This window comes from Puma concolor, chromosome B3 (assembly GCF_028749965.1).
Source record: "Puma concolor isolate L17-30 chromosome B3, mPumCon1.1.hap2, whole genome shotgun sequence".
In the NCBI taxonomy this organism is placed as follows: Eukaryota; Metazoa; Chordata; class Mammalia; order Carnivora; family Felidae; genus Puma; species Puma concolor.
The window spans coordinates 114,961,607-114,988,546 of NC_141672.1; the positions used below are offsets into that span (position 1 = coordinate 114,961,607).

Consider the following 26,940-nt stretch of genomic DNA (forward strand, 5'->3'; position numbering starts at 1 on the left):
TCGAGCTGAATTTTCAAAGAGGCAGAGAGTGATGGAGCTAACCCCACAGAGGATGGGGGAATGACATTCTAGAGAAAAGAACTAACATGAATTCACAGAGCACAAGGACACATGGCATTTGAGGATAATGTCTTGTGTGTGGGGATGTCTGCAGGGTAGAGTGTGTGTGAACAAATGAGAGGGGGAGGAGGCTAGAAGGGCAAGAAGAGACTAGATTGCAAAGTGTCATAATAAGGAGTTTGGACTTCATACCTGAGCCATCAAAAGATTGTAAGAAGCAGGGAAGAATAATTAAATGATTGGATTAATGCATAAAGGCGAGAGGAGAAACAAATCTTCTATACTGATGGATTCTGATTGATAGATATGTAGAAGGCATGAGAGAAACAGAAAATCAGCATTTAGAGTCCTACAGTAATAATTCCTGCAGGAAAGAGCTGCTGCTGAATATTTAAATTAGTGGGCAAAACTCTGAGAAACGGGATATTTGCCTAGCTTCAAAGTATCTCCCCCAAAGTATGTGTTAATTATGATGGTTTTAACATCTGTCCAAACGTGCTTTGATACCCCCCCCCCCCCACTCCAGGAAGTGGAGCTTAATTCCTCTGGACTCACTGACTCACTTCTAACGAATAGGGTATAGAAAAGGAAAAATAATAACTTCACAATGAGCAAACCTGGAAGACACCACCTTCACCAAGTAATGAAGGTTAATAACATCACCATAATGTCATGTTCATATAGTTTACCGCTGACGACGTGGTGGGAAGGGTACTTTACCTCTGCAGCGTTCTTCCCCCAAACCCGTAACTTCAGTCTAATCGTGAGAAAACATCAGGTAAAACCAGATTGAGGGACATTCCGCAAAATGCCTGACCAGGACTCCTTGAAAGTGTCTTTGAAAACACTCTTTGAAAACAAAGGGTGAGAAAACTGTCACTGAACAGAGGAGACACGCTGACTAAATGCAGTGTGGGATCCTGGATTGGGTCCTGGAACAGAAAAGGGACTTTCAGAGGAAACTGAGAAAAAATTAACATTAAGTCCTTATTTTAGTTAGTACCAGACCAGTGTTAATGTTCTGGTTTGCATGAATGTACCATAGCTGCTTAAGATGTTAACATCAGAAGGAGCTGGGTGAAGATATACCATGACACTCTGCTGTCTTGCCACTGCCCCATAAATACAAAATTATTTCAAAATAAAAAGGGGGAAAAAAAGAGAATTAGAGGAGTGACAGGATTAGATTCATTGGGAAGATGAACCCCAATGGTTGCGGTGGAAAAGAAGGCTGGAAGGGGAAAGACCAGCGTGAGACCTTGCCAGGTTGTGCTACAAAAAGTCAGGAAGAGATGATGGAGGCCCAGATGGGAACAGCGACAGCAGGAGTCCGAGGCCATGGGCAAGCTGGAGAGATCTATCGGAGAAAACTCAGTCAGACCAGGTGATGGTTTAGATAAGCAAGTGAGGGAGCAGCGGGCTCAAGATGACACCCAGTTTTCTGGGAGTTAGATGGGTAATGATGTCATCCACTGACGTCAGCAATGGAGAAAACAGGAAGAACAGGTGTCAGGAAACCAGTAGTTTGGTTTTAGTGCTGCTGAGTTTGGAGTGCATTTGAGAGATCCAAGTATCCACTGGGCAACGGGATCTATGGGCTGGCGGGTCAGGAGGAAGAGCCGGCCGTAGACTGATGTGGAGAGTCACTGGCACGTAAAGAGTGGTTGAGGCCAGTGAAAGAATGACATGACCCAAGGAGAGGGGATAGAGAAGAGAGGGCATGAACACAACCATTGAGGGGGTAGGCCCAGGAAGGGGCAAGGGGACTGGAGCGTGTCCAGAGAGGTGGTGACAGCATAGCGTAGGCACTCACGGCTAAGTCCTAGAAGCCCAGAAGACCGGCTCTGCCCACCCACCCATTCTGTGACATGGAGCAAGCTATTTAATCTAATAAGGCTGTTGTCGGGAGCATGTGGCACACTCTATGTAAAGTTCCCAGAATAGAGCTGGGACTCTTGGTGTTAGAGGAATGTTGGCTAATTGGAGGCAAAGGAAAACGAGGGTGGTGGTCTGGGAGCTAAGGGAAGAAGGTGGTTCAGAAAGGAGGGCATGTATTTCATACCCCTTAAGATAGCTATTATCAGAACAGTGGAAAATAATTAGCATTGGAAAGGATACGGAGAAATTGGTACCGTCATGCATTGCTGCGGGGAATAGAACATGATGCAGCCACTGTGGGAAACAGTTTGGTCTTCCTGAAAAAGTCAGACGTGGAATTACCGTATGATACAGCACTTCTCCTCCTTGGTATGTGCCCCAAAGAACTGAGGGCAGGGACTCAAACAGATACTTGTACACTCATGTTCAGAGCAGCATTCTTCACAGGAGCCAAAAGGTGGAAACAAGCCACCCACCTGCCAACAAAGGAACGGATAAACAAAATGTGGCATATGCATATAATGGAATATTATTCAGCCTAAAATAAACGAAGTACTGATACACGCTACAGCATGATGAACCTTGAAAAGGTTACGCAAAGGGGAATAAGGCAGACACAAGAGCACAAATATTGTATGATTGCAGTTTGATGAGGAACCTAGAGTAGGCAAATTCAGAGAGATAAGAAGGTCGAATAGAGACTACCAGGGGTGGGGCACCTGGGTGGCTCAGTCGGGTGGGCATCCAACTCTTGGTTTTGGCTCAGGTCACGGTCTCACAGTTTTGTGGGTTTGAGCCCCACATCGGGCTCCGCACTGTCAGCTTGGATTCTCTGTCTCCCTCTCTCTCTCTGCCTCTACCCCACTAGCGCTGTCTCTGTCTCAAAATAAATACATACACTTTAAAAGAGAGAGAGAGGCGGGGGGGGGGATTACGAGGGGTTGGGGGAAGGAGAATTGGGGAGTTATTGCCTCTGCCTGAGATGATGAAACAGTTCTGGAAATGGGTGGTGGTGATGGTTGCACAACATTGTGAGCGTACTTTAAAAAGAATTTTTTTTAATGTTTATTTTTGAGAGAGACAGAGTGTCTGCAGGGGAGGAGCAGAGCGAGAGGGAGACACAGAATCCAAAGCAGGGTGCAGGCTCTGAGCTGTCAGCACAGAGCCCGATGCGGGGCTTGAACCCACAAACCGTGAGATCGTGACCTGAGCCGAAGTCGGACACTCAACCGACTGAGCCACCCAGGAGCCCCATGGGAGCGTACTTTAATGCCACTGAATTGTACTCTAAAAAATGGTTAAAATGGTAAAATTTTATGTTGTGTATATTTTACCATCATATTCAAAAATCGAGGACATGGTTCACGCTGCAGAGAAGTCAAATAAGATAAGCCCCATGAAATTAGCCTCTGCATTTTATGACACAGGGGCCATTGGAGACAATTCCAGAGCCCTTGTAGTGGAGCAGAGGTCAAAAGCCAGATTACAGTGGGTTGAAGGACGATTGGGAAGTTGTCTGTACCAGGGGCTGGCAAACTACAGCCAAATCTGGCCTCCTGCCTGTTTCAGTGAAGTGTTTCTGGAACACAGCCCCGCCCTTTAGTGTATATTTTGTATATGGCCGCTTGTGTTCTGGGACCGCAAGGTTGAATAGCTGCCACAGAAATCACATGGTTTGCAAAGCCAAAAATATTTACTATCGAACGCTTTACAGAAAGTTTCCCAAACCCTGGACTGGACAAGACCCCCCGGTCTTTCAAGAGCTTTGGCTTCCTTGGACGACGCCTGCATTTCTGATGAGGTTGTTGAGCAGACGACAGCGCCCCTTCGGTCAGCAGCAAAAAAACACACCCGAGGCTGAACAATAATAATAATAATGAATGAGAAGGAGGAAGAAGAGGAGGAGGGAGAAGAGAAGAAATTCCATCCTTCCTTTGTCTAACTGGAGATACTATCTCCAACGTACTCTCTGTTTCTTCTAGCCTTGGAAAAAGGGATTCTAAGTCCCTTCACCCAACCCCCCAAAAAACTCCCCACTAGTAATTTGTCACGTGACTAGTGATAGATAATAAATGTTCTGAGGTGATTACAAACTACAGTTGGTTTGAAGTTTCCTAATGAATGCAAGAAAATGTCCACAACCTGAGTTAATTTCCTTTCTGGGACTGAATGTCGATATTTATTTCAGATCAAAGAGAAAACTGATGTCTTCAGCCCTTACTGTGCATCAGGAGCTGTGCCAAGTTTGGGGCCTAGGTGATCTCATGGATAGTCATCAAAACCATCAGGTGGCCTTTCCCCATTTCAGAGGTGGGGCGGCTGGGGCTCACTGGACTCAAATACCCTCCCACAGACCCCCCAGGGAGTTAGTGGTAGACCTGGGGTTTGAACTGACATCTCCCTGGTTCCAGGGCCCAGGCTGTTCCACCGCATCAGAATGTACTCTTGTGACCATGCTAAGCAGAATCTAATACTTGGTGGGTTCTCAACCTATTTTAAACAATGAGCGGTTAGTTCATAGTAACAGGCCACTTCGGGTGTGTCGCAAGGAGACCGTAGGCTTTTGCAAGACCCACTGCCCAGCCTGCTCCCGTGCTCCCTCTGTCCCCAAGCCCCACGTTGATGGTCAAGCTGATGCTTGCTACCCAGAGGTATTTCTCGAAAACCATCACGCTTTTCCGTGCTCTCTGCCAGTGCCGTCTAGCACCTGGGCTTCATTATTCCCACCTTACCATTTATTTTTACACAGTCTGTAAGAATTCCTCAAGCTCTTGGTTGGGCACAGTGCCCCAGGGAGATCGCAAGAGGGGGACAGAGTGGCTTCTTCAGTTCCCATCCGTTCGTGCCCCTATGGTCAGTGCACGAACACACAGCACCCTTATGCCGTGTTTCCCCTTCGAGGCTGCCCTCGATAACACAGCCAGCCTTGGACTGCCTGGATTCCTGCAGCCTTCAAATCAGAACCAAAAGGGAATTCCGAGGTCATCTACCCAACCCTTGATCATACCGGGAGGAAAACCAACCGAGGCCCAGAATGGGTTGACAGTGTACCCAGGCAGACAGCTTGTCGGTCGGCAGCGGACCCCGGACCGGGAAGGCTTCAGGTCTCCCAGCTCACGGCTGTAGAGCTCCCTGCCGCCTGATGAAGCAGGGGTCTTCCCCCTGCGTGAGGAGTGCTTACCTTGGGGCCCTTTTCATGAATGAGACCAGATGCAGAACTCCACATTGATCATTTCTGTCCCTCCCCTTTCTGCTTTCTGTTAAAGGCAGCCCCCCAGCTCCCAGCTGGCTCCTGTCCCCTCCCCCAGCCGGGAGAAGTTATTACATGAAGAGATCAGCTTACCAGTTTTCTTCAGAGCAGAGGCTGAGCTCGGAGCTCCGGGTAGTACAGTGAGGGAGAGCGGAGGGAACCAGCGCAGTGCCTAGCGGAACTCCAGGGCTGGAATCCCGAGACACAAGTGCATCTGCTAGCTGTTAGCACTTGGCAGACGGAGTTCTCCTCTAGGGTGGTTCTAACTTTGGGTAATAATGTTTGTCAGCTACCTGATATTAACACTGCTCCACGTTCAAACAGCAGTGTTAGCAAGACCTGGGGGAGAGGTAAGCCAAATAAAATATCTTGTCAGAAGTTGTATTTTTGTCAGCACGGTATTTCCTTTTCTATCTACCAAGAGGGAAGAGGGGCTGGGTTTTTATGGGGTGCAAAGAGGAATGCTTTATATTGCTTTTTTAGGCTTGCTCTGCCTTTTCTTCCAGAAAGACTTCTTTTCTTCTTGGGAGAATCCCATCATTTCTAAAATCTCATTCTGAGGTTGTCTGTACAGTTGCCCCACTGGGGAGTTGGCATGACCTTGGTGACAGATGCCTGCAGCGTGCACGTTTCTCCTCCTGCCGTTGTAGGAAAAAAAAAAAAAATGTGCGTGTCAGATTCCGATAGGGACTGTTACCTTTTGAGAATTTTCCTCCAGTGTTGCAGAAAGGATACGCATGCTAGAGGAATTGCTTTTCTTGACTGCTTTTGCATCACATTTTCCTCCCTTTCTGCCTGGATGTGCTTGAAAAAAAATCTGTGTTTAACTTTATGTCATAGGTTTGAAGAGGAATAGCGATACATGACAGGGCTAGGACTATGCCCAGATCTACTACGGCAGGAAGGCGTGTTTAAGGCCCAGCAGGATGATTTATTCTTACGGGTTTAGCTCCTATGTGTGCTGAATACATCTTTGAACATCATAGATGCTCTGGGAGCCAGGTCTTGATGCGGGCAAAGAGACTGGAGGGGGACCGTGTAGCCCGGAGAGGGAAGCACTTAGGGGTATCTACCCTCACCTGCAAACAAGCCTGCAACGAATGTGCTCGTCCGCTGCTTTTGCTCTTTCCTCTGACGAAAGGTCTCCAAGACCGATCAGTGCCCGAGTAATGAATGAAAAGACAGCCTCTTTCCCGAACTCATCTGCCTCTTTGAAAAGCCAAGTGAAAAGTCCATCTCCTAAAAAGGCCAGGGGCCACATCACAGCTTTGCCTTTTGTTGGCATTGTCAGGACAGAGCGGGCTCTGAAAGCTTAATGTGATTACTTTCCCTTCTCTGCAGTGGAAGCAAGAATGCTCCCAAAGCCAGGCTTCGGGTAGAGCCGTGGCTCTATCAGCAGCAGGCTCGCTGGTCAGTTCAAAACAGACATGTGGCTCAGAGGTGTGCAGCAACGGGTCATTTGTTTCAGGCTTTTAGCCTATTAGTTGCCCGTGTCCTCTGCTCTGCAGATATTTTCTGGGCCTGTGCGGGGGTCGGGGTCTTGAATGGGAGCTGGAGGGACTGAATGGGTTTGTGATGCTGGAAAGCTGAGAGCAGACCATTGCCCTCTAGTTGTGGCTGGAGTTTGCGACTTCCCTGTTGGTTTTTTACTGTGTGGAGTAAATGACAAATGGGCCGGCCTGACTCAGCCTGGAGCACTTCAGCATGTGTGAGGAGAGCTCATATGGAAAATATTTCTATCACCACTGCATGCGCATATGGTATGGGGAGCCCCCCCATGCAGAGCGAATCGCAGCGCTCCAGCAGCCCCTCAGTGGCGGACCAATTACTCTTATTAACAGCAAGGCTAAGGGCAGGCTTCAGTTACCTGCACACAGCTGGCTCCTGGGGAAGGCCACTCTGGAATGTGCGTGCCTCAAGCCCGGTGTCACACGCGGAGAGGCGAGCGGCCCTGTTTCTCTTTGCAGTCAGCAAGGCAGATGAAAAATGAAAGGGGATTACACTGGCTCCCCCAAATCTTGATGCCGTTCAGACAACACTCAGCACTCGGGAGAGGAAGGCAGAAGTTCTGTCTTTCGAGTTAAGGTCTATGCGCTTAGTAGCCAGAAAATCCAGTCAGAGGTGACGCGGTGCCACTCTCCCGTGCCTTTGTTCTGTTCCGCTTTGCTAAATAAAGACCCTCCTGTGCCTCTTCCTCTTCCCTTGTTGTCCCTCTTCTGAGTGTGTGTGCACCTACACCCGTGCACACACCGGTGCGGAGCCTCGGCGACATCACTGCTGTGCTCCTAGGCAGTGGTACAATTAGGATTCCTTTCCCCTCGTTGGAATTGAAATGACGAGGAAGGAACATGAATATGCCAGTAGCTCCCCCTCCCTCCCTAAAAAGAATGTAGTTTATACAGAGCTTTGAAGAATGTGGCATTTATTTATAAGAGCCTCCTTTTTTTATAGGCCTGTTGCTTACAAAACTCACCCATAAACATGTGGCGTCGTCCCCAAGTCACCAAGATTTTCTTTGGCGCTGCCAGCTGGTTTCCGTGCAGGTTTTAATTATCTTCCCTGTGGATGTTCATAAAAACGCATGAGGAAAAGGAAAAAAGGGGGAAGAAAGCATTGTGCTCCCAGCGTTGTTTAGCTGGTGTGGCTCTGCGTGGGGCTGGAGGCCACGCAGCGGACTCTGGGTAGCAGCTCAGGGTCGGTTTCCCAGATAAGCAGGGGCTGGCAGGTGGTGGGAGGAGGGGGCCTTATGCCAAGCAAGCCTTATCTGGGGTCCTGTCGCTGACACTGTTGGCACCGGTAACTGTGAGCCAAGGACAAACAACCTGGTCTGGGGTTGGTGCATGGGTTTGAGAACAAACACGGGGAAGGCCTGTTCCTTCCTTGATTTTCCGGTGGCAGGAGCATTTAGGTTCTTAAGACCTTGTAAAAACATTGAGGTCACTAGAATGCCGTTGGTGTTGTCAGAATTAGGAGAGTGGCCGCGTTCACTTGTAGAGATTGCACGCATTCCCTAAAGAATGTAAAGGGCCACAAAGTCAAGCTGGACTTTTGGGGCTTTCGTCCGTGTGCGAAACATGCCGGGATCCAGTTTCTTTGCAGGACGCAGCAGAATGGTGTGTGGGGGTGGGAGTGTGCCTTGTCTTTCCTGAATTTGGACTTAACCTCCTCAGATAAGACCAATGAGATACTGTTGTATGTGAGGAGGGGGAAGGAAAGGCAACTTAGAAACTGACACAGTTCTAGAAGTGGGCCAAAAATGTTTTTTGTTTTTTGTTTTAAATTTTGATGAAGCAATTTGGCAAAATCTATCAAAATTAAAAATTAAAATTAAATACAATGGGGACAGGGTTTCTCTTTGTAGCAATGAAAATATTTTGGAATTAGATAGTGGGGAGGGGTGCACAATCTTGTGACTGTACTAAAAAAAAACACTGAATTATACCTTTTAAAAAAGCAAATGTTATGCTTTATGAATAATTTCTGTTGTGGTGTATGTAAGTGTTGAACCACCGTATTGCACACTTATGGTTACACTGCATGTTAACGAACCATAATTTAAATTAAAACTCTAAAGTCGATTTTTTACATTAAAAATAAACAATAAATAGCCCTTTGACCCAGCTTTTCCATTTCTAATACTTCACTATGTAAATCCACTCTAAGTGTGCAGAATGCTCTCTGAACCACTTTTCATTATCCGTCTGTTGCAAAAACCTAAATGTCCCTCAATAAGAGACACAAGGTAGGTGATCAAAGAGAATGATGCAGTTCTTTTTTTTTTTAATTTTTTTTTTTAACGTTTATTTATTTTTGAGACAGAGAGAGACAAAGCATGAATGGGGGAGGGTCAGAGAGAGGGAGACACAGAATCTGAAGCAGGCTCCAGGCTCTGAGCCATCAGCACAGAGCCTGACGCAGGGCTTGAACTCACGAACCACGAGATCATGACCTGAGCCGAAGTCGGACACTTAACCAACTGAGCCACCCAGGCGCCCCGAGAATGATGCAGTTCTATATGTACTGATAGGAAATGACCACCAGGATGTCTTGTCAGGTAAGAGGAGCAAGTTGCAGAACAACATGTATGAGACGCTACTCTTTGTGTAAAAGGCGTTAACATACTTGTTCATCCCCCCTCTGGAAGGATATACAGCAAAGGAGAGGAAAGGGGGTGGCTGGGGGTGGAGGCAGGTGAGAGACTTCCACTGCCCTGTACACCTGTGTACCTTTTGAACTGTGTACGATAGACCTGTCTTAGCCAGTAAACAATAATAACAAAATATACTCTATAATAAAAAAAATACTTCATACTGCATATAACACATGATGTAATAGATAACACCACCGGCGAAGCTCATAGCACACAGTGCATGTGAATTAATAGCCATAGTACTAGAGTGCCATGTGGCAAAGTGATTCCTTAAGGGCTAGAATGATATATTCTTTGGGTGGTTCATTCATTCATTTAACCTTAGAACCTCTGTGTTTTTTTTTATTTTTACAATGAGAATAATAATAGTAGCTCCTTTAAGGGGTGGTTGGAAGGGCTAAATGTGATAGGATGTGCAGAGCTCCTAGTTACGGTGTTGGGCACATAGTCAACAGCACTGATTGGCTGTCACTACAGTTACTGTCCAGGTGCTGCCAGGATGTGCCACCTGGATGCCGAGGAAAGAAGGAAAAGATAAGGTCTTTGATGAGCTTACACTTTTAAAAGGGCCCAGAGTGCAAACAGTTTATGATCATGCAATATGAAATTCTGTTTAATTGCAAGAGCAGAGGCAAAGGGGTAAAGAAGCAATGCAACCTGCCTAACAAAGGGAAGAGAAACTCTGCAATGTCGTGTTTGTACTGAGGCTTGGAGGGCTGTGTCTTGGGGGGCCTTCAAGACAATCCCCAAGTTCAGTGATTAACGGCGATTCAGCGACTCAGCGTGTGGTTGCACTTACAGCTATGATCCACTCTAGGGCGGGGATAAAGAGCAAACTCCATGGGTAAAGTCTGGAGGAAATCAGGCAACATTCCAAGGGTCCTATCCCAGTGGAGTCGCACAGGACCACTTGATTCCCCTCGCAGTGAGTTGTGACAATACATGTGAAATATTGTCAATTAGGTATGCTTATTAGAGACCCAGCACTTATGGTTTTTGGGGGGACTGGCCACATAAGCACCCTTTGCCTGCCGTGTACCAACAGTCCAGATTGCTAGACAGGATGTTCAGCATAAACCCTTATTATTAGTACAGTATAAGCACAGTTAGCCACTTTTACCTGTTCTGGGAGTGGTGGGAACCCTCCCCAAATCCATTTCCAAACATCAGTCAGTGACCAACCTCATAAGCAGATCTTTTTAAAGGAGAGCACTCAGGTCTGCTATGTTAACTCTTTTCTGCACAGATGAGTAGGCATTTTTTTTTTTTTTTTTTGAGAGATAGAGAGAGACAGAGTGTGAGCTGGGGACGGGCAGAGAGACTGGGAGACACAGAATCCGAAGCAGGATCCAGGCTCTGACCTGTCAGCACAGGGCCAGATGCAGGGCTTAAACCCACGGACACCAGATCATGACCTGAGCCAAAGTTAGACGCTCACCGACTGAGCCACCCAGGCGCCCCATGAGTAGGCATTTTAAGTGGAAAAAGAGGGAGGGAGGACATTCCAGGAAGAAGGAAAGCATCTACAGAGCCCCAGAAATAAGAAAGAGCATGACATATTCTGGAAACAAAGCTTTGTTCAGATTACAGAAGCATACACTGTGAGGGAATGTGGTGGGAGAAGGTTTATCAGTTACCTGGATCCCTAGGGTTGGAGTTTCCTGTGTGCTTTTGAAAGTTCCAGAAATGACATATCTGCAGTCTTTGTTGTTTTTTTGTTTTTGTTTTTGTTTTGAGAGAGAGAGAGAGAGCAGGAGCGAGAAAGGGGCAGAGAGAAAAGGAGAGAAAGAATCGTAAGCAGGATCTGCACCCAGTGCAGAGCCCTACACAGGACTTGATCTCATGACCATGAGATCATGACCTGAGCGGAAATCAAGGGTCAGACACTTAACCAGCCACCCAGGCACCCCTACGTATCTACAGTCTTAACAAGAATCTTATCTTTAACGACATGTCATTTAGATTACACTGTGGGACATTTTCATGTTCATGGATTATTGAAATTACTTTTTAAGGATTAAAATAATTTAAATAATGAATGTAGAGTTGCTTTGTTTGTTTCCATTTTAGAGAGAGAGAGCATGTGAGTGGGAGAGAGGGTCAGAGGAAGACAGAGGGAGACAATCCCAAGCAGCCTCCATGCTGTCAGCGCAGAGCCCAGTGCAGGGCTCAATCTTACAAACTGTGAGATCGTGACCTGAGCTGAGACTCAGAATCAGACACTCAACCTACTGAGCCACCCAGGCAGCCCTGTAGAGTTGCTTTGTAAGCAGTGATAGCCTTTATAAAAAGCTAGCCATTATTATTAGTCCCTGGAGGGTTATTTGTGGCAAATAGAAATGAAGTATCAGTGTAATGCCCATAATTACTGATTCTTTGTGCACAGTTCTCAGTGGCTCAACCTTTCTCCAGCTTTCTGATATCTAAAATGAAAAACCAACCGTGTGGAACTAGCTTGGCAATGAAACACCTGAGTTTGAGCCGTGGGTCTACCATGTCCAGCTGTATGACTTTCAACATTTTGAATTTTCTTTTAAATTAGGAAAGCTATTGTTATAAAAACAAATTCAAGAAATGCGAAGCATAAGTTAAAGGTTCCTCTTTACCCTCACTCCCTTCCCAATCCTTCCTTCCTCCCCAGATGAAACCATTGTTAACAGTTTGGCATTTGTTCTTCCGAACCCATTCCTACACATTTATAAGCATAAGGGTGTGTATTATGTGTGTCTGTGTGTGTTCGTATATGCCTACATATGTATGTGTGAATGTGCCTACAACTTGCAAATAATGGCAATTCTGCTGCTGCTTTTCTGATACCTGGTACCTCTTATCTCTACTTCTTGTCTTCATTCAATTGCTAGGCCTTCCAGTATACAGTGTTAAATCAGAGCAATGAAAGTGAACATTCTCGTCTTTCACACTTAAATGGGAAAGCTAATATTTCATCACTAAGTGTGAGGCCTGCCAGATGTTGTAGGTGGATCAGTTTTATCCAGTGACAGCTTCCCTTCTAAGTTTTTATCAGGAATGTTGTTGAGTTTGGTTAAACGTTGTTTACCTTCATGAAGTGCTGATGTGCTATTGTCCTTTAATCTACTTAAAAAGTGAACTATATTAATACATTTCTTAATGTTGGATTCTCTTTACATTCTTGGAACTATCTATCTTAATCGTGGTGATTTATTCATTAAATTCACTAGTGGATTTGATTTGTGAATATTTTATTTTGAATTTTGGGCGCTTTTTTTTTAATGAGTGCTCTTGTTCATGGCTCTCTTTTATTGTGCTAGACAAGGATTTTGCTAGTTTTGTGAAAGAAATTCAAAAGTTTCTTGTCTTTTAGCATGCTTTGAAACAGTTTGAAAAGCAGAAGAATCAGCGTCTTCTTGAAGGTTTGTTGAACTCCATCATAAGGCCAGCCCTTGTGGGGAGAGGTGGTCTTTGAGTACCTATTTTAGTCTCCTTTTTATTTCTAAAAAAAGTGTAATATTTAATATATATAGGAAAATACATGTAACATACAAGTGAGTTATGAAGCAAAATAATAAAACAAATACCTCTGAGCCTACCACCCAACTAAGGAAATAAAACATTCTCAATGCTAGTGCCCCAGTCCATTCTCTTCTTTTCTCTCAGAGAAAATATGGTTGTCATTTTCTTGCCTTGAATATATATATTGTGTATATATATATATATTTAATTTTATAATATATATGCAATATTTATATATCTGTAATTTTATCATACACATATGTATCTCTAATGAATGTATTGTTTGATTTTGTTTGGTTTTGAGTTATATAAACATAGTATCTTGTTTTCCTTTATTCAACACAAGGATTATAGTTCATTCATTTTCACTGCTACGTAGTATTCTCTATGATAAACTATCTTTTCTTCTGTTGATAGATATTTGGGTTCTTTCTTGGTTGGTTTGTTTTCTGTTATAAATGATGCTGCTATGAGCAATTCAAAACATCTGTTCACAACAAACTGAGGGTTGATGGGGGGTGGGAGGGAGGGGAGGGTGGGTGATGGGCATTGAGGAGGGCACCTTTTGGGATGAGCACTGGGTGTTGTATGGAAACCAATTTAACAATAAATTTCATATATTGAGAAAGAAAAAACATCTGTTCACATATATGTGCAAGGATTCCTTTAGGGTATATACCTTGGAGTTGAATTAGTAGGTCAGAGAGTATGTGTTTAATTCCACAAGATAATATCAAATTGATTTATAACGTGGTTGTATCAGGTTTCACTTCTGCTAGCCCTGTTTAAGTGTTCTCAGTTATCTACCTCCTTGTTAATATTTGGCATCATCAGACAGATTAATTTTTGTTGGTACATTAGATATAACATGTTATTAGTGTATGTTGGTTGACATTTCTCTGATGAACAACTATTGCTGCAGTGTGATATTTACATGGATACAAACTATTCATGTTTCTTCTCCTATGAGTTGCCTGTTCATGTCTGTTTCCTGATTTTAATGTGGTTCTTCTCTTTTTCACTACTGATTTAGTTCTTTATATATTTTGATTATGCATCCTTTGCTTATTATTCCATGTAATGTTTTCTAGTTTGTGCCTTGAATTTAAAATTTCGTACTATCTATTGATAAACAAAAGTCCTCAGTTTTAGCGTGCTTGGATTTAACAGTTATCATATATTAACACTTTCTGTGTCTTACATAAGAAATTATTGGTTCCAAGGTTATAAGGATATTATTCTATATTCTTTTATAAAATTATTAAAGTTTTGCCTTTATGTCTTTGATACACTTAGAACTGAATTTTTTCCATAGGTATAATGTGTGAATAATGTGAATATTGGGGGTAATTTTATTTCTTCCTCACACTGGTAATCAATTGTTGTACAGCCCTTTATTGAACTCTCTCTACTTATTCTTTGGGAGTGTGTTAGCTATTTTTAGACGTTTGCTCTTCTTTGTGAAATTTGAACTTACCAATTTCCCTTGAAAAATCCTTTAGAAATTTTTATCAGAAATGTATTGAATCTATAAATCAAATTGAAATCACTAACATTCCAATGTTGAGCCATTCTATCCATGGGCATACTATAAGCTTTACATTAGTTTAGATTTTCTTTAAAGTTTTTCAATAAAATTTTACAATTTTCTACATAAAGGTCTTGTACATCTTTAATTTTAGATGTATTCCTAGCTATCTTGTTATCATTTGGTATTGTAAGTTTTGTTTATATTTTTAAATAAATTTTTTGTTTTGCTAATGCTTAGAATCGCAATTGATATTATACCCAAGCAACTTGCTAAGCTCATTTATTAATATAAATCAGTTGCCTATGGGAACTTTTATAATTTCTAAGCACATAATTATACATCATCTGTGAATAATGACCATTTTGAGTTTTTCTTCTTTCCAATTCTTATACCTTTTTTAATTTTTAAATTTTGTTTTAATATTTATTTATTTTGAGAGAGAGAGAGTACATGTGAGCAGGAGAAGGGCAGAGAGAGAAACAGAGAGAGAAAGAGAATCTCAAACAGGCTCCATGCTGTCAGCACAGAGCCTGATGCAGGGCTCAAACTCACAAACCATGAAATCATGACCTGAGCCAAGATCAAGAGTCAGAAGCTAAACCCACTGAACCACGCAGACACCCAATGCCTTTTTTTTTAATGCTTTTTTTTTCAAAGAGAGACAGAGTGTGAGCAGGGGAGGGGCAGAGGGAGAAGGAGACACAGAATCTGAAGCAGGCTCTAGGCTCTGAGCTGTCAGCATAGAGCCTGACACAGGGCTCAAACCCAGGAATGGTGGGATCATGACCTGCCCCGAAGTCAGATACTTAACCAACTGAGCCACCCAGGCACCCCACCTATGGTCTTTTTTTTTTTAATTTCTTATTTCTCTGGTGGGGACCTCCAGTAAAATGTTTAATAGAGGCAATGATATTTTGTTATTGATTTAAAGGGAATTCTTTTAATACTTTTCCATTAAAAATGAAGCTAGCTAAAAAAAAATAAAGTTAGCTGCAAGCGTTTGGATGTGTACTTTATCATGTTGACAAATCCTCTTCTATTCATGGTCTGCCAAGAGATTTATTTCTTAATCATAATCAGGTATTGAGTTTTTTTTAACATTTATTTTTGAGAGACAGAGCATGAGAGGGGGAAGGGCAGAGAGAGGGAGACACAGAATCTAAAGCAGGCTCCAGGTTCTGAGCTGTCAGCACAGAGCCTGATGTGGGGCTCGAACCCACAAACCGTGAGATCATGACCTGAGCCAAAGTCGGACACTCAACCAACTGAGCCACCCAGGCACCCCCAGGTATTGAGTTTTACATAATGCATGGTCTCTCTCTGTTGAGAGGAACATATGGCTTTCCTTCTATACTCTGTCAGTATGATAAATTTCACAAATTATATAATGTTAAACCATCCTTGCATTCCAGAGATGGATCCAACTTGGTTATGATATATTTCTATTTTTTTAAATGTTTATTTATTTGTTTTTAAGAGAGAGAGCGTGCAAGCAGGGGAGGGGCAGAGAGAGAAGGAGAGACAGAGAATCCCAAATAGGCTCCATGCTGCCCATGCAGAGCTTGATGTGGGGCTTGAACTCATGAACTGTGAGATCATGACCTGAGCCAAAATAAAAAGTCAGACTCTTAACCAACTGAGCCACCCAGACATCCCAATATATTTCTATTTTTATTAAATGAATTCTACATGTGACTGTTTTGTTTAGAGGACTTTTTAAAAATCAATATTCAAGAGTAGCCTGTCTTATTATTATTTGGCTTTAAGTAGTTTTAAACATTGTCATTATGATATTTTCTCTGGCCCATGCTTTATTTAGTTATATTTTCAGATGTATGGCCCAAGTTCATTTCTAATCTGGTCACATCACAATTAGAGGATATGGTATCTGTGAGATTGACATTTAGAAATTTGTCCCAACTTATGCTGTTGCCTAGTATATGGACAGTCTTTGTCAACATTCCAAGTGAGCAGAACAGAAAAATGTTCATTCCGGATAACTGGGTACAGGGACTTTTATCTGTTGAATCAAGGTTGTGGATGGAGTTGTTGAAGTCTGTTGTATCTTTACCTAACATTTGCCTGCTTCATCTGTCCGTAGTTGAGACAGACATGTTGAATCTCCCACCAGCTGCTTTCTTGGCCTCTGGAGGAGATGGGGTGGGACCCACCTTACTGTTCTGTAGGCAGTCCTGTCCTTGACATTAATGACCATTCTGACTTGATAGCACCTCCTCCTGCTCATTGTACCTGTGGTTTCTGAGTTTAGAATTCTTCTAACTCTGCAGTAGTGTGTTTTGGTGATTTCTTCTGCTGTGGTCTCTTGCCAGCATAAACTTTCTAATATCCAAAAATTCCTCAAAAAATTAACCTGCTGATTGTATGCTTTCTTGTTTTATAGTTGCTGTTACAACACATGAATCTTTTCTGCCATTTGAATGGCATTTTGGAAAGGAAAGAGAAAAACAAATGCCTCTGCTCAGCCTGTCATCTTTACCCTTTGTGAGATACATTTTTATCTTTTCTTCTTTTCTTCCTTTTTTCTCCCAACATATGTCTATTGGGAAAATAATCTTTCTAGACTTCTATATCCTCATCTGTAAAATGGGCATGGCAATAATACTTATCTCGATGGCATATAAGGAATATTAATAAGATCATGTCAATGTGAGTGCTTTGTAGAACTGTAAAGATTTGTACCAATGCAAAGGGTGACCTTAGCACCTTCCTTTAACTTTCCTTTCCTCTTGTGTAGCTAATGTCATTAAGCAGCTCAGCTACATTAGAGAAAAGTGATTAATTGTGGCTGGCATATGATGAGAGGTTCAAACAAAATTTTATTTGATGCTTTTTGAGAAAATTTGCTTGCTAGAAATTATTGCCTTAATAGAAAGTCACAAAATAAATGGAAAAATCTATTTAGACTCAAAACTAATGCTATAGTGGGTGTCTTTTTTTTCTTCCCTCTTTTCTTGTACTGTGTTGTTGGCATGCATACTCAATTAGGCATTTCTCCTTTAAAAACATTTTTTTACTTAAAAAAAACCATATTTCCTGATTCAACATATTCATAAATTTATTTACTTTAGCTTAGAAAGTTCATATGAACTGACAGAAAGAATGCTAAAATTTCAACCCAGGAGTATTTAAGGGACAGAATGAGTAACTGATGTAAGAGACCAGGTGCTTTATATTAGAATGTACTCAAATCTGCCTATCTACAATTGTTATTTTTTTATTTCCACTCTGCACCAAGGCAAAGTAAGTAACTCAGAATTAAATTCGGCAACTGTATACTGAGTGCTGTTTTGTGTATAAGGTTTGTGCTAAGTGCTGTGGTATTCATAAGGAGGAGAGACCCCACCCCCCAAATCTGTCCTCTAAAGGTGGGTACCAACAAGTATGTTAAAGCTGAGGTACAAATTCTTCTAATAAACGTATCATGCCCTATCGTGAGAATTAGGAACAGCCATATTTAAGATGGGATTGAAAAATGTTTAGGAGTCCCCTAGAAAGATAGTGGATGAAGTCATCTCAAGTCTCAGAAACAGTATGAATAAAGAAAGGTGTTTCAGTTGGGAAAGATAAGGGCATATTTAGGTCATGGTAAATACTGGTGGTTTTGTTTTTTTGTTTTTTTTGGCTAGAACATCAAGTGCGTGTAGCGGAAAATAATGCAGCTTGAGGATATATTGTGCACAGTACAGTTTCAGCCGTAGAAAAAGGCTTTCTTTGTAGCCAGTATATCAATTTTTATAAATGTGCCATGGAAGCTTGTAAAGATATACTTACATTTTTATTATAGATGTCTATAATCTGTGTGCATTCTTCCATGTAATTGTTTCATTCCTTCCTTCTGTGTGGGTATGTTCTTATATTTCTTAGGTTCTATTAGGAGTCACTAACACTAAATGATTTATTAAATATGTTTCAACTTTAAAATTCTCTGGATCTAGGAGTGACCATGAAAAGATAAGTGCGTATCGCAAACCCCTGCCTGAACAGGGTTCACGTCTTTGGCAGAGTGTGAGAAGACCCCTGGGCTTTGAGGCGCACAAGCCTGAGCTTGAATCTCCAGTCCTGCCTATTCTCACGTGGGCAGGCTGAGGGACTTACTTCCCTAAGCATCATTGTGTCATCTTTAAAATGGTGAGGACTATGTGAACATCATACAGTTTCAGCGAAGATTGAGGAGGTAATTTCCAGAAGGCGTTCTGGGCACAGGGGATGCTCAGTGCCCGGCAGCTGTCCTTGTAAAAACATCCGATCTCTAAAGCCTAGTGGAGGAGGGTTCTTCGGTCAGGCCAGAGGAATTGCGGAAAGCCACGAGGAGGTAGTCCTCACAGGCAAGCAGAATATAAAGTGAAAGGGGGAATGAGAGGGAATGAATATGGAGCTGGGGAGAGCGTGAAAACAGAGTAGCAGGAGGTTTAGAGTCAGGGCTCCAAAACGTGGCCCCAATGCTTTAACCAGATCTTAAGGAGTCAGGGGCTCTGAGTGGAAGAGAAAGGAGAAGAAAAGATCTAGGATGCTTGAAAATGGGAAGATGGGGATGGGCGGTGACAAAAGGAGAGAGAGCAAACGCAGAATACCTAAGGCCGGAATAAGTTGGCCACACCTTCCCAGCTGGTGGAGGAGGGCTAGGAGGTCCCTGTGGTTTTCTCAGCAGAAGGGTGGATCTGGAGCTCAAGAAAAAAAAAAAAAAACCCACAAAAAAACACGCTTTTTTCCCCGAGAGCCAGAAAGTGGTGTTAAATACCAAATTCCAGTCTCTTGAATCATTATTTGGGAAGGAACCTTAGAGATAATGTAGTCCAACCCACTAATTTCACATAGGAGGAAAATGAATCTTTTAGAGGTTATGCGGCTGGCTCAAGACCACACAGTTGCTCAACCCAGAGCTGGAGGGCAAATGGTCTAGAAGCAACATAAGCATGATGGGCCTAGTTGTAGCATCGGAGAGCCTGGGCGAGTGAAAGCTTGGGGGTAACTTGAAAGAGCGGTTGTGGCTTTCAGCAGTTAAACCAGACATGTTAAATGTGTTCAAAGCTATTTGTAAGAGACCTCAGCTGTATACAGTTTGTTCCCCAAGTATGCTGACCCCATAGGGATGGTTGGATCTGTACCTCAACCATCTGAGTCTGTTGGAAGGTTGGTGGGGAGTTAGGGGAAAGGGGAGGATCCCAGGCCTCTACTGCATTCATCAACACTCTATTTACAGACAGCCTGCCGTATAAATATATTATATTTACATATATATATTATATATATAAATATAAAATAAAAAATAAATATAAAATAAAAAACCACCGTTCTAAGTGGTTGGCATGGATCAGTGAGCGAGCCAATCAGACGAAGGTCCTGACCTCACGTTCTAGCATTCTTGCCCCTGGAATTGTAGCAGTAAAGCGGTGACTGGATGTGGTGCTGTGTCCATTTCATCACACCTCCCCCGACCCCATTTCAATCCCACCTCTTCCAGGATGCCCTTGCACACTATCTGGTCCCAGAGCCCCACCTGCTTTGGCACATTCTGTAACATTAAGCCTCGGATCTGGTTTGATCTCAGTTGCTCTCTTCCGAGTTTCCCCCATGAACATCTGGTCTCCCAGTAAGCCAAACCTGGGAAACCATTCCTGCGTCCTGCTTGGTCCTGTGGAGCACAGCACTGAACACCAGGTACACGTATGTGGCACACATTCATTGAGCCTTCATGTCAGACTGGAGTAGAAAAGCTGTGTCGTGACTGATGAGGGCACCCTTCAGAGACAGGAGGTGCAGCAGAGTCTTGCTGGGGGCCCCACTAGCAAAACCACTCCAGGAATCTTCCCCCGGAGCCTCAGGTAGTGAAGACCCAGCGAGTACCCCGGAGGCGGCTCCTTTGGAACCATATTTTCTAAAAGCTCTGGAAAACCCATTCAAAGGGAATTGAAATCCCAAATGCCACTGAAAACATCTAAGAACTATGAGTAAGCACTTGGGATTGTTGGATAAAGGGAGCCTTCTAATCATGAAGCATTTTGATGATTAACAGAATTCTAAGCCAAGGCTTAAAGCCGGATACACACCATAATGGTTAAGCCAAATAACGCTTAATTATTTTGGCTTTCATTCCTGAGAAAGAAAGCACACTGAAGTAGAAAGACAGTACATTTTTTTTTTAAGTCCACGCATTTTTATTGGGTTAACATAAGTACTTACATGGCCTCTGATTTCCATGTTTTATAGTGTATCTGTCAGTAACCTAGAGATGGCTTTGTCCAGCCTCAAAAAGAGTATCCTTGCTATCCAGCGTCCCTTCTTCCTAGTTAATGCTCCCGTCTCCTTTAAATGTATCCTGTTGGTGCCTAAACTCTTCATCCTATGTGACAAATGTGTACTGAAGCCATGCGCCAGTCCCCGGAGGTGTAGTCTGACTTGCACGTCTAGTCGGCAGGTAAAAATGACAGATGTCCACTATATGTACATCACAGATGTGCCCACATCATATGGCCCAGATCACATAGTCCTAAGAGCAGAACCAGGACTTGGACCCCTTCTGTCTGATTCCAAAGCCCATACGAGACTAGGTTGCTCGCACACGCCAGTGAAAATAATCTACCCCCATGCATCCCACTGCTCAATTATAGGATGCAGACAATTAGAACCTAGCAAAGTATATAATAAGGCGCTAATTACATGGAGTACAGAAAGCCCATCAGTTGAAATGACTTAGAGAAGTAAGAGACATTAACAGGCCAGAACTTCACAAGAACAGAGAGCTGGAGCTGAGCCCTGAAGGATTCGTTGGAAGTGACGGGAGAGACCTTCTGTCTCTGGTGTCTGCTCCAGGGACTCTACTGTAACTTTAATTGCAAACCAACGTTGAATTTGAGGACAGAATAGGCAGATTTTCCTGGGCCTTAAAGGAACCTCTGAGACCACAGGACATAAATTATAGAGAATGGTAACAAGAAGAAAAACATTACCCTGTAATTTATTGACAAGGGAAGAAAAGCAAAGGAGTCATTAAGGTTTAGATGTTCTAAGCCGGCCTCTGAGGTGCTCAGGACACAAGCGTCATGATGACAGACGGAAGTAACTCTGTGGCCACACAAAGAACTCCGTTCTGTGCTTTCCCAGGGGGTCCTAGAATTAAAACAGACCAAAGACATGAATAGGCTACTCAAGTGCATCTGGCCCAGTGCCCCTCGATGTTGGTTATGGGAAATCTGAGGTCCAGGGAGAGGAACAGCTCGATAAAGCCACAGCTAGTACTGAAAAGTCACAGGGAAACCGTTTCATTTAGTTTTCTGTTAGAATTTTCTTTGCTGAAATTCAATAGTGAGTTTAAGGACCCTTCAGGCATTGTCATTCTATAACAGTGCATGGTTTGAATGCTGTGTGTGTTTTCTCTTTATGGGATTTAGTCAAATAAAAACGCACACTGGTTTTGAAATAGGTCTGAGTAATGATGCCCACTTTCTAAATGTTGAGAGGTTTGTCATCAGAGATGTCCGTGTATTTCTTTAATTCAGGATCGGTCAACAGATTGCCACAGCAGTACTTACTGAGCATGTACTTTGTGTTCGGGTGTTAGAGACTCTCAGTTTAATCCCAGCAGAGTCCTCTGTGGTAGGAATTATTTTCCCATTTTTGGATGAGACAGCTGGGCTAGACAGGTCAGCAACGTGCTGAAAATAACTTGTAAAGGCTGCAACGGGGATTTCTCTTTGTTCCCCAGCCACACTGGCTGAGACCATCCTGCCCTGAGTTTCTGTAATACAGACCTGACTCGCTATGCCTCCAGAAGGCCTCACTGTTTCCTCTTTTGGTTTATAAATTGTCCTCTTTCCTAGAAGGCCCCCCTTCGTCCTTGCTCCCTCTGTCCCCATGCCCTTCCCACCTCTTTGGTCATGACATGGAGAGATGTGATGGCTGCTCCAGACACTGACTCTTCTCTCCTCCAAGACCCCTCCGTCTTCCAAGCCTGAGGGCTTGAACAAAACAGGCTGGAATTCTCGGAAAAATTCCACTTCAGCAGGGAGCACTGTGATTTGTTTTCTCCCTAAAAACTTAAGCGTATGTAGGTGTGGCATATTTTATGTCAAGGAATCTGAGAACCAGAGGGGATCAATGGACCACCCCTGTCTTGTGAGGGATTAGAAATCTGTGGGCAAATAGTTATTGCCTCAGGCTCACACAGCAATGCCAAAAGTGGGTTCTATCAAGTGGACCTCCCCCAGAGCAGTAAGTGGGTGGCCGTGGCATTGAGTGTGCAGGACTGCCCTTGGCTATATTAGAGGTCCTTATAAGAGGCAGCACGTGACAATTGTCATTGAGTCTGCTTCATCTCACTAGATCCCATCACGTCCCCATCTTGGTTTGGTTCCCCTAGGTACAGACCCTGAGCCAAGCAAATGCACCCTGAGTGCAAATGATTTGTTTGGCAGATGGCCTCAGGAAACCCCAGTAGTGGGGAGAGGAGGCACCCAGGACAGTTGTGTTATGGAGCCAGTGACTACTGTGTGCACCTGGGATTCCATCCTGGGAGGGACCCCTGGGAGTCAGGGTAGCACATAACTCAGAATTATCCAACAGAGGATCAAGGAAGCTGGCTCATTGGCCCTCCTTTTCATCATTAGTTGAGGGCTGCTTCAGCAGCTCTTGCAGATCATTCCAGATCATTCCCAGTGAGAACAAAGCAACTGGGCATCACAGCACAGCACCTTCAGAGCAGCAAACTGAGTGTGGAAAGAATGAAGAAGGGCACAGGCAGACTCAGCAACAGTCCCCAAGAAGATTCTCCGTCAGCAGTCAGAACCAGGAAAGCCGGGACACAGGGCGCGCACACGCGTGTGTGTGTGTGTGTGTGTGTGTGTGTGTGTGTGTTGGAATTACACACACTGATTTTGATGGCCCATCCTGCTTGCTTCTCAGTCTTGGCAATTTGGAAGCTCAGACCAATTTATAACCTCCCTCTAGCTATTGGACAAGACCTTACAGGAATGCAATCTTTGTACCAACCTTACCTTTTTATTTCCCTTCTCTTATCTATTTTCCTTCTGCCTCAGCTTTTTTTTGGTATATTTATTCTTACCCTATTTGTGCATGCCTTTAAAAGCTCCCCCTCCTGGGACGCCTGGGTGGCTCAGTTGAGCGTCCGACTTCAGCTCAGGTCATGATCTCACGGCTCGTGGGTTCGAGCCCCGTGTCAGGCTCTGTGCTGACAGCTCAGAGCCTGGAGCCTGCCTCCGATTCTGGGTCTCCCTGTCTCTCTCTCTCTGCCCTCTCCCGCTCATGCTGTCTCTCTCTGTCTCTCAAAAATAAACATTAAAAAAAAAAAGTTCCCCCTCTTTGAATCCCTGTACTGGTATAAGTTGGGTACAAGTAAATACGAAAACAGGCTACCCAGTTAAAAAAGACAAACCTGGGACTAGTCATAAGCACCTGCCAGGCTGTTTTACCTCAATGAGATTTTTTATCAGAGCTTCATGGTCTCCACATGAAGGTCCCGACTGCATGGGAGACCACAGAATGCTTGCCCCTGTGTCAGGTTTGTCGTGAGTCACCAGAGAACTGCAAGCAAAGGAAACTACATGTGTCTTCAAAGTGGATGTTCATCCTGCCCACAATGCTAAAAAATTGTATTCCTGAATCACATGGGTGATGTGATGAGAGGTCCCCAAAGGCCACATTGGAGCCCATGGTTCCAAGTTTTGCTGAGTCAGGATATGGGACCCTATTCATACCATGGAAAATAGAAAAATAAATGAAGGCAAATACAGCAGAAGCAGCCTCCAGAACTTTTAATAGCTATTATTTGTACCTCTTTTTTAGGCTAATATTTAAAATATTTCCTCCTATGCATTTCTATTGATTAATATTTTTACTGCTTGTCCATACAGTACATAACAACTTTTCTTTGATGAGCATGTACTTTAAATAGGGAGAAAATAAAAAAAACATTTCCTTTCATCTGAATATTCTTTAATCATGACATTTCCCCCAAATGTCTTGTTCTCTAAAAATAGACGTTTTGCTAGAAGCATCCAAGGTAAAATGTGGCCTGCCACTCAGAAATCTAAGATTTTGGTTGTTTTCTTTGCTGGTCCGAAGCCCTGAAGAAATGAAGATTCTGTCCTCTGATATTCATGGTTGTGAGTGAGACCCACACTGAGTATTTCTTTGCCATTTGGTTTCCTGTTTCAAGGAAAATGTTAAGCCAGATGTCACAGTGAAAACAAAGGAAGGAGGGAGGGAAGGAGGGAAGGAAGGAAGGAGGGAAGGAAGGAAGGAGGGAAGGAAGGAAGGAAGGAAGGAAGGAAGGGAAGGAAGGAAGGAAGGAAGGAAGGAAGGGGAAAGGAAGGAATTCTAGGCTCTCATGTGTTACAATAATCAGTAGTGTTAACTGAGCATCTCTCCAAGTTATTTATTTATGACTCCTTCATTCTAAAAGAGAATGTAAAATAACCTTTAAATGTTTAGTGGATGTAATATACAAACAAGATAACAAGTAAGGGAAGAAAATGGAGCAAAGGGAAAACTTGGGATGGGAGAAATACGAGGGATAAGGCTGGCATCTAAAATCCCTGCCATTAAGTCCTACTGAGGGGAGGTCAGAAATTTCACCCTAGTCGTCAAAGCAGCCAAAGCAAAGAAGGAAACACAATCAAATATGTGACTCATAGGTTTAAAAAAGAAAGGTGATTCATTTGGGATGGGATATTGAAGGATGTATTTGTAAAGAATATATACAAAGAGGCTGACAGATATTAGCCCTTGAATTCAGAAAGTCCTTGAACGCCACTATTCATTCAGACAAACACTAATACTCAGGCCAAAAAGGTTAAGGGGATTAAGCACAAACTTTCAGTTGTAAAATAAATAAGTTGTGGGGATAAAGAGTACAATATAGGAAATACAGTCAACACTGCAATAAGTTCTTAAAAAATTTTTTTAACTTTTAAGTTTATTTATTTATTTTGAGAGAGACAGAGACAGCATGAGTGGGGAAGGGAGAGAGAGAGAACCCCAAGAAGCCTCTGCACTGACAGCACAGAGCCCGATGCAGGGCTCGAACTCACGAACCGTGAGATCCTGACCTGAGCCAAAGTCAGCTTATATTTGTAGTAGAATCGATGGCTTACAAAAGACCTTCCGATTTGCCTTCTTACATAACTACTCATAATAACTCGGTGAGATATTGGTCAGAAAGACATTATTTTTCCTCGAGGACAGCAAGGTCTATAGCTAATAATCGATGGGCCTGGAATGAAAATTCAGATTTTTCAGATACACCTTTTCTGTTACTCCCTGATCTAGGGGGCAGAGCCAGGGTGATGGAAATATGGATATGTGGCTCTAGGATCTCAGGCTGAATTCACGTGAAGTATATACTCCAAAGCCCACTGTTGACTAGCTGTGTGGTGTTGGGCACGTCTCCTTTTTCTTTTTCTCAGAGCTGCAGTGTCTTCAGCTGGAAAATAAGGAGGTTGATGACTTCTCTGGGAAGATTCATTCCAGCTGCGACAGCCTGTTCATCTCTGGGTTTCCGTGGCTCCAGGCGGTTTCCCAGACTACACTCCAGAGTGTTCCTAGTCATTTTCACATTAGCAGTTGCTCTGCGGTAGCCTGGCTGCACCTCTGTGGGCCATTGAACCTTCGCCATTGTCCCAGCCTGCTTGGGGCCTGGGCTTGCGGGTTGTGCCTTCAGGCTGAAGGAAGACAGAACTCTTTTTGAGCTCCCGGTGTCCTATAGGCTATTTCCACAATATTAGCAGTGTTTTCATGTTACTGATTGATACTTCATCAGATTGAAAGCGGAAAGTGATCCTGACCTGGCCAAGAACTCAACTTTCCCCACCCCCCTTCCTTCTTAAGCTCTTCTGAGCCCAAAGATCCCATGTACACGTCTTGGATTCTTCCAAGTTAGCCATGTCTCCGTGGAGGGCTTCCCTGGGGGGTAGAATGTTGTGTGTTAGCTTCCTGTGCCCAAATAAATAAACCCTGTCCTAAGCTTTAGGCTCCAGGTTTGTTTCTGGCATCCCTTTGCCTAAACGTTTCTGTATTGAATAAAACAGAAATGTTTAGCAAATCCCAAGAAATTCCTTATTTAATGGAAAAAAGAGATCCCTGAGCTTATATTTCAAAATGTGATTTCCATGTTCCCATTGCATTAAGGCAAGTTTGCCTCACCAAATCCCCAGATGTCTGGTATGCTCTCTGAAAATGCCTATATTTAGCCCCTAGAATGCATTTGAGTACCTATTGTGGACAGGCTTCTCCTCTGAGCCCTGTAGGAGACAGAGTCTCTGAATGAGACTAAAAGCCCACCCTATAATTTAGTTGTGAAGGTTGCATCAGAATCTGTAGGAAGTCTCAGCATATTAGCTTGCGGACAAGCTTTCTGCCCTGCATGAGGATATTTTATACTATGCAGTGCAGCACTTCTGTGTAGCTGTCTTTCCTTCCCTACGATGATGGAAGTTTCAGCTCTGGGATTGGCCACAAACAGCTTATCTCACTAGCTAACTCCACATCGAGGACCTGCCTTGGCAATTTCTCTATGAATTGTGTTTGCTTTCTTCCAGCATCTTC

General features: G+C 43.4%; 1 protein-coding gene across 4 annotated transcripts in view; it reads left to right on the top strand.

Moving 5' to 3' along the window:
• THSD4 (thrombospondin type 1 domain containing 4) overlaps positions 1-26,940 on the top strand; it is a 570,947-nt gene that overhangs the window by 368,579 nt on the left and 175,428 nt on the right. Inside the window, exon 1 of one of the 4 annotated variants that reach the window (XM_025919556.2) lies at positions 2,927-5,538. The exons of the other annotated variants lie outside the window; for them this stretch is intronic. Within the exon in view, the coding sequence (XP_025775341.1) occupies positions 5,467-5,538 (72 nt within the window). The 5' untranslated portion in view covers positions 2,927-5,466. Of the gene's footprint in view, positions 1-2,926; positions 5,539-26,940 lie in introns of those variants that run through there. 4 annotated transcript variants of the gene reach the window in all.